The sequence below is a fragment of the Syngnathus typhle genome, linkage group LG2 (genome assembly GCF_033458585.1).
Source record: "Syngnathus typhle isolate RoL2023-S1 ecotype Sweden linkage group LG2, RoL_Styp_1.0, whole genome shotgun sequence".
In the NCBI taxonomy this organism is placed as follows: Eukaryota; Metazoa; Chordata; class Actinopteri; order Syngnathiformes; family Syngnathidae; genus Syngnathus; species Syngnathus typhle.
Genome location: NC_083739.1, coordinates 4,413,885 through 4,429,111, shown reverse-complemented (window position 1 = coordinate 4,429,111; position 15,227 = coordinate 4,413,885). Strand labels below are relative to the sequence as shown.

At 50.7% G+C, this 15,227-nt stretch overlaps 1 protein-coding gene across 12 annotated transcripts in view; it reads left to right on the top strand.

Annotated features, from left to right (window-relative positions):
• Positions 1-15,227, top strand: part of huwe1 (HECT, UBA and WWE domain containing E3 ubiquitin protein ligase 1) — a 31,063-nt gene that overhangs the window by 14,710 nt on the left and 1,126 nt on the right. For 6 of the 12 annotated variants that reach the window (XM_061273149.1, XM_061273154.1, XM_061273153.1 and 3 more), the window contains 40 exons: positions 39-584; positions 681-876; positions 2,098-2,280; positions 2,398-2,546; positions 2,639-2,705; positions 2,837-3,060; positions 3,161-3,372; positions 3,454-3,636; positions 3,743-3,915; positions 3,997-4,136; positions 4,221-4,296; positions 4,383-4,481; positions 4,555-4,682; positions 4,769-4,928; positions 5,062-5,290; positions 5,371-5,546; positions 5,629-5,718; positions 5,918-6,078; positions 6,178-6,220; positions 6,922-7,236; positions 7,436-7,643; positions 7,729-7,859; positions 7,978-8,198; positions 8,274-8,665; positions 8,749-9,403; positions 10,369-11,071; positions 11,154-11,248; positions 11,372-11,528; positions 11,609-11,741; positions 11,822-12,045; positions 12,128-12,357; positions 12,871-12,970; positions 13,053-13,202; positions 13,286-13,531; positions 13,698-13,815; positions 13,892-14,032; positions 14,112-14,399; positions 14,474-14,579; positions 14,718-14,835; positions 15,004-15,185. In XM_061273149.1, coding sequence (XP_061129133.1) covers positions 39-584; positions 681-876; positions 2,098-2,280; positions 2,398-2,546; positions 2,639-2,705; positions 2,837-3,060; positions 3,161-3,372; positions 3,454-3,636; positions 3,743-3,915; positions 3,997-4,136; positions 4,221-4,296; positions 4,383-4,481; positions 4,555-4,682; positions 4,769-4,928; positions 5,062-5,290; positions 5,371-5,546; positions 5,629-5,718; positions 5,918-6,078; positions 6,178-6,220; positions 6,922-7,236; positions 7,436-7,643; positions 7,729-7,859; positions 7,978-8,198; positions 8,274-8,665; positions 8,749-9,403; positions 10,369-11,071; positions 11,154-11,248; positions 11,372-11,528; positions 11,609-11,741; positions 11,822-12,045; positions 12,128-12,357; positions 12,871-12,970; positions 13,053-13,202; positions 13,286-13,531; positions 13,698-13,815; positions 13,892-14,032; positions 14,112-14,399; positions 14,474-14,579; positions 14,718-14,835; positions 15,004-15,185 — 8,148 coding nt within the window. The remainder of the gene's footprint in view (positions 1-38; positions 585-680; positions 877-2,097; positions 2,281-2,397; positions 2,547-2,638; positions 2,706-2,836; positions 3,061-3,160; positions 3,373-3,453; positions 3,637-3,742; positions 3,916-3,996; positions 4,137-4,220; positions 4,297-4,382; positions 4,482-4,554; positions 4,683-4,768; positions 4,929-5,061; positions 5,291-5,370; positions 5,547-5,628; positions 5,719-5,917; positions 6,079-6,177; positions 6,221-6,921; positions 7,237-7,435; positions 7,644-7,728; positions 7,860-7,977; positions 8,199-8,273; positions 8,666-8,748; positions 9,404-10,368; positions 11,072-11,153; positions 11,249-11,371; positions 11,529-11,608; positions 11,742-11,821; positions 12,046-12,127; positions 12,358-12,870; positions 12,971-13,052; positions 13,203-13,285; positions 13,532-13,697; positions 13,816-13,891; positions 14,033-14,111; positions 14,400-14,473; positions 14,580-14,717; positions 14,836-15,003; positions 15,186-15,227) is intronic. The other 6 variants (XM_061273161.1, XM_061273158.1, XM_061273157.1 and 3 more) reach the window with 6 other exon arrangements.

Here is a 15,227-nt window from a genome sequence, read left to right as displayed (position 1 = left end):
ACTCCTTTGTAATCTAACGAGAGTCCCTGTTGGTGTAGGTAAATGAAGAGACTGGCAACCGGAGGCCAGTGATGTTGACTGTTCAGAGACTTCCACGCTTGCCCAAAGCGCCCAAGGCGGGTTGCGTAACAGACCCCGAGAGAGAAGAGGGAGACCGGTGCAAAGTGGAAGAAACTCCGACCTATCTTGACGCCGGGGCAGCAGTGGAAATGAGTATCCCCAAGGATGTTTCCAGCCATCCTAAGGAGGCGACCTCTGGCTCGGCGGCTCCCCAGGAGTCGGACTCTTTGCCAAGCTCGGCCGTCGTAGGCCTGAGTGACGACATGACCACCGTTCTTATCCGCGCTTGTGTCAGCATGATCAGCGTTCCGGTGGACCCAGACACCCTGCACGCGACGCTGCGTCTCTGTTTGCGTTTGACGCGAAATCACCACTATGCCATGATGTTTGCCGAGCTCAAGAGCACTCGGATGATTCTTGGACTGACGCAGACCTCCGGGTTCAATGGCTTCACACCTCTTGTCACGCTGCTCTTCAGACACATCATCGAAGATCCAGCTACTCTTCGGCATACTATGGAAAAGGTTTTGAGGCCCCTCTCGTTTTTTTGGTTTTTTTTACCCCCCATGCGGAACCAAAATTTGTAAATGTATGCTGAACGAGTTCATCTGTTGCTCCAGGTGGTGAGATCTGCAGTGACCAGCGGAGCAGGCAGCACCACCTCAGGGGTGGTGTCAGGCAGCCTCGGCTCAAGGGAAATCAATTACATCTTGCGCGTGCTGGGCCCTGCCGCGTGCCGTGACCCGGAATGTTTTGCCGAAACCGCCAGCAATTGTGTCCGCATTGCTCTGCCCGCACCCCGCGGAGCTGGCACAGGTGAGTGGATCACCATTTTGAGCCGTTAGTTTTTCCCCGACTTGCATTCATTCACTTCTCTGGTTCTTCTATATCAAACAAATTTGTTTTAGGTTCATTTACCTGACATGTTTCGGCGGAATCTTCCGCCTTCATCAGAGTGTCACTGATGTGTTTGTGACGCGTCTTTATCAGCTGATGGATGAAGGCGTGGCTCACCTGTCAGATTTGACAGGTGAGTCACGCCCTCTGCTGTCAGTTCACCTCTCCAAAACACTGTCAGTAGTCAGAACACTATACGAACGTACAACAATAATCACAGATCCGGACGACATAACACAGGAAGAAAAATACATACAACACGCACTCAAAAAATGTCAGTATCCACAATGGGCAATAACCAAAGGTGCAGAACAGGTAAAAAACAAAAAATACAAAACACAGGAGCAAAGAAAGAAACAAACAAGGAAACAGGAACCCAGCGGAATGGTGACGTTGCCGTATGTGAGAGGAATTACGGAACGCATCAAAAGAACCATGAAAAAATACAACATAAGCACACCTATCAAACCACATATAACACTCCGTCAGATACTGGTCCACCCAAAGGACAGAGTAAATCCGGAAAATTAATGCAATTCCATATACGAGATTCCATGCAAATCATGTAATAAATCATACATCGGGGAGACAGGGAGGAACTTCATCACAAGAAAAATGGAACACAAGAAGGAATGTGAGAAGGAGACAGCAACAAGACAAACAAGAGCAATAAAACTACAAGCAGAACAGGAACACTACAAGTCAGCCATCACCGACCACTGTAAAAGGGAAAACCACATCATGGACTGGGAGAAGGCCAGAGTCATCCGCACTGAAGAAAACAAACATCAGCGTTGGATCAGGGAGGCCATTGAGATCCGCAAGCGGGGCCCGAGGACCATCAACAGGGACGAGGGAGCATACATGCTCTCTACAACCTGGAACAGTGTTTTGGAGAGGTGAACTGACAGCAGAGGGCGTGACTCACCTGTCAAATCTGACAGGTGAGCCACGCCTTCATCCATCAGCTGATAAAGACGCGTCACAAACACATCAGTGACACTCTGATGAAGGCGGAAGATTCCGCCGAAACATGTCAGGTAAATGAACCTAAAACAAATTTGTTTGATATAGAAGAACCAGAGAAGTAATTGAAAAAGAAAAAACAAGATGAACCTAGTACAACTTGCATTCATTCAGTTTTGCTACCCGCAGCGTCCGACGACGAGTTTGAAAATCTTCGTATAAAAGGGCCAAATGCCGTGCAGCTGGTGAAAACCACTCCTCTGAAATTGTCACCCCTACCTTCCATTCCTGACACCATCAAGGAGGTCATATACGACATGCTCAACGCCTTGGCTGCATACCACGCTCCCGAAGAACGTAGGATATTTTCGTTGGCTCTCGAACGATTCAAATTATTTGATTGAACAAGGCTAACCTCTCCCCCATGGCTTCACACTTTAAATTATGACAACACAATGTATTTTTTGGTTATAGCTGAGCGCCCAGAAGAACGTGTGTCAGCTGTTCCCGGCGGCCAAGACCTGTGCCAGATATTGCAGGACGTCGGCGATGATGTTTACCAACAGTACCGTCTCACTCGACAAGGCAGTGACTTTGACTCCCAGTCCGCATTCCATATCAATGTGAGGAGCTTTAGCGACAAACAGGAACAATTCAGCAGGTGTGGTAAAGACATAGATAATAATAATAATAATAATGGCTGCCTTCTCCCCAGACTCAAGTTTTTGCTGCGGATGGAGCGGTGGCAGAGTCATCCCAGTCTGGCACACCACAAGGAGAAGGTGAAAACAAATTGATTTTAGTTGTCTCACAAAGTAGCCTTTTAAAAAATAATGATAATACAGACCTTTTTTTTTTGACAAGTTGAGATGTTGTCATTCAACTGATGTGTACACTGCCCGAACCTTCTTAGCCTCCACTCCCGAGGAGATGCGTGAGGGAAAGAAAGAGCAGGAGGGTGATAAGAGTAGCAGCTCAGAGGAGGCTAAGGCGGCAAAGGTAAAGGCGAGCAAACCTCTCATGCCTACCTCCACCATCCTGAGACTGCTGGCTGAACTGGTGCGCTCCTATGTTGGCATTGCCACACTAATTGCCTCGTACTGCTACACTGCAGGACAATCTGAGCTTATTAAGGAGGTGGGTAACAAATTCTTTTTTTGTTTGATGGACGCTTAGTTGGCGTCTCCCCTCTCAGTACAAGTTTCCCCTTTCGCTTGTCACATGTCCGTCCCGACAGGATTGCAGTGTGCTCGCTTTTGTGCTCGACCACTTGCTGCCTCACACCCAAAATTCAGAGGACAAGGACACCCCTGCCTTGGCCCGTCTTTTCCTTGCCAGCCTAGCCGCCGCTGGCACCGGCACCGATGCCCAGGCTGCTCTGGTTAACGAGGTGAAAGCTGCCCTCAGTCGAGCTTTAGGAATGACGGAAGGTGCTGAGAAACATGCGAGGTAAGCGACGTTGTTTATAAATGCACTCTGATGGCCGTTGGTTGGTGTTGCAGACTTCCAATGCCCCTCTGTGTCCCCCAGGCTTCAGGCAGTGATGTGCATCATCAGCACCATCATGGAGTCGTGTCCCTCCACGTCCAGTTTCTATAGCACGGCAGCAGCCAAGACGCAACATAATGGCATGAATAATATCATACGGCTATTTCTCAAGAAAGGACTGGTCAGCGACTTGGCTCGTGTGCCGCACAGCTTGGATTTGTCCAGGTATGAAATCAGGAATACTTTGAATAGTTTCTGGTATTTTTGTGTACACTTTGTACGGTAAAGTATGGTGAAACGATGACGACTAATTCACGTTTGATTGGTTTAGCCCCAACATGGCCAACACGGTGAATGCTGCCCTTAAGCCTCTGGAGACTCTGTCCCGCATTGTTAATCAGCCCAGCAGTTTGTTTGGGAGCAAAGGATGTTCCAACAAGAACAAAACCGAAAATGACACAACGGGCGCTGCGAGGGATAGCAACAGCAACACTCAAGATCAAGGTATCCGCATTCGACATGGTCCACCGGATGCTCTCCAGTGTCTGGAAGGAGCAACTTAGCCATCTCTGGCATCTGTTACAGGAGAATCTGGTGAAGCGGAGCCAGTGGAGGGCAACCACAGAGTGCAGGGAGCGGACAGCGACCTGATGGATGGAGAAACGGAGGGAGACACGGTGGTCATTGCTGGTCAACCGGAGGTTCTCAGCACTCAGGCTATGCAGGTGATTAGCATTTTTTATTAGCATTTATTGGTGTTTCAATACATGTATGTGCAAGAGTGTGACGATACTTACATGTGCATGAAGGTGGAGAATGAGTTGGTGGATCTGATTGATGAGCTACTTGAGAGAGACGGCGGTACCGTCAGTAGTGCCATCATAGGTAAGCCTTAATTATAGGTCTGCGTTTATTTGTGCGGCGGAAATGAATCCGACAGGAACTCCTGACATTTTTCATTTTCCCGTCAGTCGGGCGAAGTGCTGAGGATGAATCGCAAGAGGATGTGCTGATGGAAGAGGCCCCCTCCAATATTAGCCAGGCATCCACTCTTCAGGCAAACCGAGAAGGCGAGTGTGGGGTAGAACACAGTTTGAAGTTTTGTAAGGTGTACATCCTTTTAAAATTGCCCTCTATGATTAGACTCCATGAATATCCTGGAACCAGAGGATGAGGAGCACACGCAAGAAGAAGACTCCAGCGGCAGCAACGATGATGACGACAGCCAGGACGAAGAAGAGGAGGAGGAGGAAGACGAGGAGGAGGACCCGGTTAGGATCAATATACCTTTTGATAAGATCAAGTCGCATCAAGCGGTGTCGCTCGTCCAAATTCATGACTCTCACTTGCCCTTAAGGATGACGAGGAAGGAGATGAGGATGATGACGACGAAGGTTCAGAGATGGAGTTGGATGAGGATTTCCCTGACATCAATGCCGCCCCTCATATCCGCTTTGAGAGATTTGACAGGGATGATGACCTCATCATCGAGTTTGACAACATGTTCTCCAACAATGGTAAGCAGAGCGCTGTCCGCTTTCGACACTTGTCGCACGGCAGCCACGATTGGTCGCTAACGTAGACGGGAAACTGAAGTATATTGCGAAGCTTTTTCCTAACGTCGACCTCCGTTTTGTGTTCTTCCATCAGCTGACATCCCTCCCTCCCCAGGCAACATCCCTAGCGCCCACCCACTGATGGTGCGCCACGCTGACCACGGTTCCCTCACCCTAGGTGTGGCGGGCACAAGCAGCCGTCTGGCGCAAGGCATGGGTCGCAGCCAGCGGACGCTCAGGCAACTCACTGCCAACAGCGGGCACACCATCCATGTCCACTACCCTGGAAACCGCCAGCCCAACCCTCCCCTCATCCTGCAGAGGTCCGACGCCTTGTTGACGTTTGATCTCTCGCGCGCCCAACAGCCGCCTGCCCGTTTCTAAACATTTCCACCGCATCTAGGTTGTTGGGACCCAGTGCCGCAGCGGACATTTTGCAACTGTCCAGCTCGCTACCTCTGCAGTCTCGTGGTCGAGCCCGTCTTTTGGTCGGAAACGAGGACGTCCACATCATTGCTCGTTCCGATGACGAATTTGACGACTTTTTCCACGAGCAGAGCAACACGGGAGGTCAAGCTGGTGAGATGATTTTTTTTTGTTGTTGTTGTCGATGTATGTCGTCGTTTATAATTCTTGACATGTTGGTTTTCTGTTTTTCTAGGCACCCTCTCAAGCATTCCTACCGCCTTAACTCGATGGACAGATGAGTGTAAAGTGCTGGATGCGGAGAGCATGCACGACTGTGTCGCAGGTGAGCAAAGTTGTGACGCTTACTTGATACGAATGTTGCAGCACGGTAAATTCTCTCACCAAAGTTTTCTGGGTCAAGCTCGGGATGATTTATTTTTCTGTGACTCCTATACTTTCCTGCTTTCAATGCAAGAGGACCAACAGCACGTTTTATGTTCTGCACCACAGCTCAAGATGAATTTGCGATGTGTTATTTGCAGTTGTGAAGGTGCCGATCCTGCAGCATCTGGAAGGTCTGCGAGACGAGGAGTTAGAAGAGCGCCGGGAAAAGCGGAGGCGGCAGCTGGCGGAAGAGGAAGAGTCCAAACAAAATGAGCGGAGGGCCTCTGGAGCAGAGCAGACCAGGGAGCAGGGCCTGCAGGTAGGCTTGCTGATGACTCGATTACGCACACAAGAGATGACTCGATTAGCTGCCGTTGACAAACGTTCACTGTGTCTTGTTCTGCTTTCTCGCTTCTAGGGTTCTGGATTGGGGACAGTTAATGGTGCAGAAAGCACAGCAGGTACTGACTTGTCGAGTGTATTGTGTCTTCTTTTGAAAGAAACCGCAGGAGTCGACAGTGCGTTCTCTGGGATGAGGTAGTAGTTTGTATAGTTTTAGGATCACACCAGATCTGGGAGATAACTATACAGTCTACTGTCTTTCTTAGGGCAGCGCCACAGCATCTCGGCCATATCGCCGGCAGGGAAAACATCTGCTGTCTGAAGACCTGAATGTCGTTCTTTTGAAACTGGTTGTGTTGTGGTGAGGTAGTAAGTTGTGTTGTTGTTGGGGAACAGGATTGTACACCCCGTTCAGGAGATAACGATACGACTTACTGCCTTCCTCAGTCCGACTGTTTGACAACGTCTTGTGTTTCTATGTGCTCAATTTCACCCAGTGAGATTTCATGTGAAACCATTTGGGCCCCGAAACGTCACATGTTTGGGTCATTGCAAGGACTTTGGCTCCAGTTATGAGAGCTGCCAGTTATCAGGCAACCTTTTTGTAATGATTTCAAAGGTCATGCAACAGAAAGTAGCCATAGTCATGTTTTTTTCCACACGCTAATCTTCTCAGTTCAGAGATGTTAATCAGCGAATAAATTGTCGTCGTGCTGTCCCATGTTAAATGATTTTACTCAGCACCAGCCATTTTCAGACCCTTTTTTACCCTCATTCGCGAGGAAAAACAAAAGATTTTTCCCATATTTTTGTCTTTTAGAGGGTGAGCAGTCTCAAGGAGTTGCAGTGTCTTCTCTCGACCCCCCGAGGGTGTCAGAAGGCTTCCTGACTGCTCCACCTTCTGGAGAGGTCACGCCCACTACGCCAGCCCCACATGAACAGGCCCTAGTTTCCTTGGAAACTGCAATCAATCAACAGGTCCACCAACCAATGGCTGGCCTGCTGTTGGCCGAGTCGCATGCCAGCTCATTGGCGGCTTTGGCCGGCGCTCGACTTCCACCTTTGGCAGCAGCCGACAGGCCTAATAGTGAAGCAGAAGCATCTCAGATGGAAATGTCCCCAGCACCCACAATCGGTAAGAGAGGCAATGGAGGAGAAAGAAGTGGTGGTGGTGGAGGAGCGTTGGATTATCCATGACTAAGGATGCATTTGTAATTTGAATTTAACAGCAACCAGCAAAAATTTCTGGCCAGCTCCAAAATCATTTACACAATGAATTGAGTATTGCATTTCAGCTCTATGTAAAAAAAAAAATAAAAAATTCTGCCTCCTAGCCTCAAGCCCGGATATGGTTGAGACCGCAGAACCAACAGTAGTGGGTGTGTCACGACTGGAGGGGTCACCAATGGACACGAGCAGCCCCGCCTCTGCCACGCAAGATGAAGCCGTTGCCAACCCTGCTCAGACTGCCCTTGTGTCGCAAGATCTGTCTGCCAGCGGGGAGAGCGAGTTGACCGACAGGCAGACCATTACGGAGACTGGGTCAGGTTCTTTTTGGTTTGTCAATATGTCATCTGTATGTTGATTTAAAAACAAAAAACTGAAGGAGTTGTCTTCCTTTGATTAGCTCCACTTCAGTTTCATCTGTCGGTGAAGCAATCATCAGGAGTGACAGCGCCGACAACCAATCCCAGGCTATCCAGGAAGAGCCTCTCCCGTCCACAAGCAATGACGAAGAAGATCCACTTGCAGGTACAGGTGGTTGTATTTTTTTTTTCTTTTCCCCTACCTACCGCACATGCTAATTATTGAACTCAAGACATGACACCATAGTTGAGTTTTAACATTGTCGTGGCATTTTCCTTTGTCTTTGCAGGAATCAGTCTTCCTGAGGGTGTGGATCCGTCTTTCCTGGCAGCGCTTCCTGAGGACATTCGTAGAGAAGTGCTTCAAAATCAGTTGGGAATAAGACCACCATCTCGCACGGCTGCTGCTACCAGCCTGCCCTCTGCTACCGCGCCTGTACTAACAGGACCAGGGGTTACGGAGGTCAGCCCTGAGTTCCTGGCTGCCTTGCCGCCCGCCATACAGGAGGAGGTGAGAACTCCTGAGAGACGGTTTGCATTTTCGCAGAATAAAAAGTTGGACTAAGTTTGCCGTTGATTGTTTTAGGTCCTTGCCCAGCAACGAGCCGAGCAGCAGCGCAGGGAGGTTTCCCAACAGCCCACAACGGGAGATACTCCCCTGGACCCAGTTACCTTCATCCAGACGCTGCCCTCTGAGCTAAGACGCAGTGTGTTGGAAGACATGGAGGACAGCGTGTTGGCCGTCATGCCTCCCGACATCGCCGCCGAAGCCGCGGCTTTGCGTCGGGAGCAAGAGGCACGACAAAGGCAACTGATGCACGAGCGGCTCTTTGGACACAGTTCAACATCTGCGCTCTCGGCCATCCTGCGCTCGCCAGCCTTCACCAGTCGCTTAGGGAGCAATCGTGGAGTCCAGTACACCCGACTGGCCGTGCAGAGAGGAGGCACATTCCAGATGGGTGGCGGCTCGAACCACAGGTATAAGCGCCACAATCATTTATTTATGGAAGAACCGTTGTGCCTTTAGATGCTTATCGCTTATCTTAATGCTATTTCCTCAGACCATCCAGTTCCAGTGTGGATTCTTTGTTGCGCCTGCGCGGCCGTTTTCTGCTGGATCACGAGGCCTTGTCCTGTCTGCTGGTGTTGCTGTTTGTGGATGAACCCAAGCTCAACACCAGCCGTCTGCACCGTGTGCTCAGGAATCTTTGCTACCACTCGCAGACACGCGGCTGGGTCATCCGCAGCCTGTTGTCCATCCTCCAACGCAGTAGCGAGAGCGAGGTGTGTGTGGAGACCTCACGCCTTGAAGATTCTCGTGGAAAAAGGAGCTCCCAGGGAGGCTGCGGCGCTAAAGGCTCAGCTGCCGCCGCTCTCTGCTCTTCCTCCTCCTCCCTCGAGCTTCTAAACAGAGTGGAGTCTCGTAGTTCCAGCCAACTTTCTTGGCTCTCTGTGTCCATGGACGCGGCCTTGGGCTGTCGGACTAACATCTTCCAGATCCAACGGGTATCTGGTAGGAAGCATGCTGACCGTCACTCAGCTGCTGCTGCTGCTGCTGCTGCTGCAGCAGCGTCCGGAGCCCTGGGAGGTGCTATGTCGGGAGCTCCTGCGGGGGTAACCTGCGCGGGAGGTGGAGGCTCCACCGTACACATCCATCCGCAAGCTGCCCCCGTCGTTTGCCGACATGTGTTGGACACACTCATCCAGCTAGCCAAGGTGAGTCGCGTATCCCTCGCGAAATCTGCTCGATGCTGTTGCTTGACTTGATGCCGCACAAAAGTGGGCAGGACAAAGATGAGCAAACTGACAGTTTGAAGGAACCAATCAGCAAAGGGCGGACGTGACATCGAGGAAAAACGCCGCCACGTCTTGAAATAAATGCTTCCAATGCCGTCGGCTGCCGGCTCTGCGTTCATTTAAAACTGAGTTAATGCTCAATTAATCAAACTTATCGTCGCTCTAATTTGTGCGCCATTTTATTACATTGCTTACAAAGCAAACGTCACAGCAAATACATACGTTTGACTTGTCGATTCGTTTAAAGATGAACCGAGTACTTGAGTACTTTGTTTAAAATTTTGCGTAGCTGCAATTTACTTAATTTTCAAATTTCTTGTAGTTCTGAGCGTGCAGTAGGGCACCACCACGAGGCCTTTTCTAACAATTGCTCTTGCACTTTACAAGGGCGCTGTGCAATTTGACCGTCTGTTTTCCCGCGAGGGTAATGGGAAGGCTTACAGCCACCCTCACCCCACTCCTCCCTCCCTTCCTCCCCCAAACCCATTAAATAACAATCGATGCTAACAAACACAGAGCAAGGCTCATTGCTGCGGTTCCTTTGCTTGCCGCCTCACAATATAATACAACCATGCCATGTTTGTCGACTTTCCCGTGAGGGCCAATGTTATATGGTTGTATCATAGCACTTCTATAAAACATGGTACGGAAAGCTTATCTTACCTGCCTACCATGGAATGTGTTCTAGTAGTGTGTATTGTATATGGCTTGCCTTCTCTTACATTATTGTATTTGTATTGAAAATGTTACACCAACCTGCCAAAATGTTGGCATGGAAACGTAAAACAAATTAAATTATAACTGCAAGCTGTTATGTATCCACTTTTTGATATTTGCTGAGTACTGAGTGGTGGACTTTTTTTTTTTTTTTTCTGTCACTGCAGGTGTTCCCCAGTCACTTCACCCAGCAGCGTTGTAAGGATCTGTCCGTGTCATCCTCTGACCTGGAGGCCCGACTTTGTTCGAGCTCCTCGGGCTTGGGCGGTATGAGCGGAGGATCCAAGTCGAGTTCACAGGCTCAAAACAACCCAAACGCCAATGCTTCGGGTGCACAGAACGCTTTTGGCTCCTCATCAATCACTCCCCAGTCTTTGGGAATTTCCACCGATTTTTGGGACCTGCTTGTAAAGTTGGACAACATGAATGTCAGTCGCAAAGGAAAAGCCTCAATGAAGACCGTGCCTTTAGGGGGCAACGCAGAGGCCGAGGGACTCCAGTTAAGCCTGGAAACGTCCCCCCTTGGTCAGTTGATGAACATGCTGTCCCATCCCGTCATCAGGCGGAGCTCCTTGCTCACCGAAAAGCTGCTGCGTCTGCTCTCGCTCATATCCATTGCCCTGCCTGACAACAAGGCCACGGAGGTGCCTGCAGGCCACGCCACTCCACAGTCAGCCAACCCCACCCAGATCATCAGCTCGGCTGCCGCAGCCCCTGGCACTGCGCAGGGCACAGTGGCCTCAAGCGCCCAGTCCGCTCCAGTGGGCACAGTGGCCTCTGCGGGATCTGGAACCCAGAGCACCTCCTCAGGGACAAGTCTTTTAATGTTTGCGAGTTCCACGCCATTGCCCACATCCACAGTCTTCACAGGTAAAAGGAACAGCGGTGACGTTTGAAATTGTCATTGCTGCGAAATGCTACTCGTTATTGATGTGTTCTTATTCTGTCACAGCAGCGAAAACAAAGAGCTCTTCAAGTAGCACGGAGAGTGATAACAAGATTGCCTCTGCTGGACTTACAGAGAAACAGCTTCAGCTTTCAGTAGAGGTATTGGAAAATACCATGTGTGGGCTTTGTGAAAGTTCAACTTCCAACGTTGCCTTGTGTACCGTTATGTCCTTCCTGTTTTTTTTTGTTTTTTTTTTAATACAAATCTGCACTTTGTTCAAGGTGTTGACTTCTCATTCATGCTCAGAAGAGGGTCTGGAAGATGCAGCGAATATATTACTTCAGTTATCCAGGGGAGATGGTTCCACCAGGGACACTGTGCTCAGACTGCTGCTCAGTGGCGCAAGACATCTTGGTTATACCCTTTGCAAACAAATTGGTCAGTGCTATCCGCATGCATGCTCCTGGCTTTTCGCAAAGCCTCGTACGCTTTCCTTAAACATTTCTATTTCCGCCCAGGTACGCTACTGGCTGAACTCCGAGAGTACAATTTGGAGCAGCAGAGACGAGCGCACGCAGATTCTCATTCCCCCGACGCTCCTCCTGATGATTCCTCCATCTCTGCCAGACTTAAGGGCAAAATGACCAGCAGGTATGATCGATGCAAAAAGCACAACATTTATGTGGTCTTAAATGAAAGACTCATTTGTTCCACCTACATTTTGCTTAAAGGTGTTTGTCGTTGGGCCGCAGGTTTGATGGAGCAGAGAGCGTGGTGATTGTGGCTGCACAGAAGCGCACGCTTGGCGGACGAGAACTGCAACTCCCCTGTATGAGCTCTCTCACCTCCAAGACATCGACCCAGAAATTTTTCTTGCGAGTGTTGCAGGTGATTATCCAACTTCGCGAGGACACGCGCCGTGCCAACAAGAAAGCCAAACAGACCGGGCGAATAGGTGAGAGATCGATACGGCCGAGAAAGCGTTGCGCAGTTGAGGTTCGGCACGCTAAACCCCGCCCCTTTTGCTCAACGGATAGGCTCGGCCAGCCTGGGCTCAGCCAGCAGCATCCAGGCTGCCGTTCGTCAACTGGAGGCCGAGGCCGACGCCATCATCCAGATGGTGAGAGAGGGTCAGCGGGCACGTCGGCTCACACAGGCGCCTCCGCCCACCGCCGCCTCGGTCGCCGTCGCCGCCGGATCGTCAGTCGCAGTGTCTCATGCCCCCGCCGGTGCTGCTCCCCCTGCTGGCACAGCTGCTGCCGCTACGGTTAGCATGGGCCGCGTTAACAGCAGACACTTAAGCACACTCGCTCACTGGGGCCTCATTTCCAACCGTGTTATCCTTTTTGGTGACCTCGTAAGCTGGATGCAATTGCTGTGAGCGACTGACATGCCTTTAGCTTTTTCATGCTATTATATTGGATCTATTTTGCATTCTTACCTCCAAATGTGGTCTTGTTTGCAACTTGTTTCTGACGAGTTGTTTTATGACTCTGCTCAAAAATGGATGTGTCAGTAACCCACCATGTGTGCTCTCTCAGCATGCTTGTTTGTATAACGTGCGAGGGTCCCTGCTCCAAACTCGTCAACCCCCCGATGATCATCGGCAGCAGTGGTGTCTGGCTGAAGTTGCTTCATGCTTTACCTGCTCAAGCCACAGTGCCCTGAATCGCAAATGACTTAATGCATGCAGATAAGTAGCGAAAGTGTATTGCTAATTATTATCTTTGTTTCCCATCCCGCCCGTCTTTCTGGCCGCCTCCTGTTTGGGTCGCTACAGTCCGAAATGCAGTCTGTGTCAGAGGCTCAGGCGACTCAGAGAGATGACTCGCCAATGGATGTTGACCAGACATCTATGGACCTGGACTCTTCAACTCTGGGTGAGTTATTCACACCCTGAAAAGGTTTCAACATGTGTGGGGGCAGAGAGCGTGTTTTTATACGTTTGTTTTTCCCCCTCAGATGAGGAAGGAAATGGCCAATCAGAGAGTGAGGAGAAACTCCCTGACCTCCCTCTGCTCAGCGAGCAGCTCCTGCTGGATGAGCTGTGGGACATGCTCGGGGAATGCTTGAAGGAGCTCGAAGAGTCCCATGACCAGCACGCTGTCTTGGGTAGGTGGAATGTTCCCGCTATGCCGTCCGTGTAAGCGATGCTTTTTTGTCCTTATTTCATTTCCATTGGGATCCCTCCGTAGTTCTCCAGCCTGCTGTGGAGGCCTTCTTCCTTGTCCACGCCACCGAGCGAGAGAGTAAACCTCCTGTCCGGGACACGCGGGAGAGCCAGCTTTCGCACATCAAGGACGAACCTCCGCCGCTTTCTCCGGCGCCGCTCACACCAGCAACACCGTCGTCCCTAGACCCGTTCTTCTCCCGGGAACCGTCCTCCATGCACATCTCTTCAAACTTGCCACCAGACACACAGAAGTTCCTCCGATTTGCCGGTAAGAGGCAATGAACTCGCTGGCACGGCACCATTTCCGCGCTTCGGCGGTGGGCGTGCCGACTTTCAGTCGCTATCGTAACGCATAATAACGGAATTGCCAAAGACCGTAAAGGCTTTACATCTTGTCTTCTGGTCTGATGACTTTGAATTCCCCTTGTTTGTAGAAACTCACCGCACAGTACTCAACCAGATACTGCGTCAGTCCACCACTCATTTGGCCGATGGTCCTTTTGCGGTCTTGGTGGATTATATCCGTATCCTGGACTTTGATGTGAAGAGGAAGTAAGCCGGATGAATTTGACCTGCGCTCAATTCACAGACTTTCTTGGTGGCTGACCCGTTGTTGTTCATCTGGCAGGTATTTCCGGCAGGAGCTGGAACGCCTGGATGAAGGCCTGAGGAAAGAGGACATGGCCGTGCACGTAAGAAGAGATCACGTGTTTGAGGACTCGTACAGAGAGCTTCATCGCAAGAGCCCCGAGGACATGAAGAACAGGCTGTACGCTTCCCTCGCCCAAACACCCGCCAGAGTCGGCTCTGTCCGGAAGCACGCCAACGGGCTTTTGTCTGTGTTGCAGGTACATTGTCTTTGAAGGAGAAGAGGGCCAAGATGCCGGCGGCCTTCTGAGGGAATGGTACATGATCATCTCCCGCGAGATGTTCAACCCCATGTACGCCCTGTTCCGCACGTCGCCCGGAGATCGGGTCACCTACACCATCAATCCCTCGTCCCACTGCAACCCCAACCACCTGAGCTACTTCAAGTTTGTGGGCCGGGTGGTGGCCAAAGCCGTTTATGATAACCGGTTATTGGAGTGTTACTTCACACGAAGCTTTTACAAGCACATCCTGGGCAAGAGTGTCAGGTGATGCAAATCCAAAGTGATGATGAGAAATAATGTCAGTGCTAACATTTGTCCTGCTGTTCTTCCCTTCCTAGGTACACCGACATGGAGAGTGAGGACTACCCCTTCTTCCAGGGTTTGGTCTACTTGTTGGAGAACGACGTGTCCACATTAGGCTATGAACTCGCATTCAGCACAGAGGTGGGTGCCGGAAAATGGCTTGTCGCTCCCAAGATTGGCCCACGAGTGCCGCTTGACAATGCTCTCGACGCGGTCGTCTGGCAAAGAGCGAGAGGCAAACGGATTTCAAGAGCTTCCCGCTGCTCTTTTTACGTCCAGGTCCAAGAGTTCGGCGTCTGTGAAGTGAGAGACCTCAAGCCAAACGGCGCCAACATTCTGGTCACAGAAGAAAACAAAAAAGAATACGTGCACCTGGTTTGCCAGATGAAGATGACCGGTAAGCTTGGGCTTAACATTTTATGACATTCAACACCGACCGCCATGGGAAAACATGCAATCCAACAAGCCATGTTTTGATCGCAGAGCCGTAAAATGCGATGACTTTAGCCGTCTCTCAAAACGTGCGTCTGTCAGCGTTAAAGCGGCCTCGAACTATGTCGCGCAGGCGCCATCCGCAAGCAGCTGGCCGCCTTCCTGGAGGGCTTCTACGAGATCATCCCCAAGAGGCTGATCTCCATCTTCACCGAGCAGGAGCTGGAGCTGCTCATCTCTGGCCTGCCCACCATCGATATCGATGACCTCAAGGCCAACACGGAGTACCACAAATACCAGTCCAGCTCCATCCAGGTACTGCGGGCTGTCCGTCTTGGCGTCGTTGCGAAGCCAGCC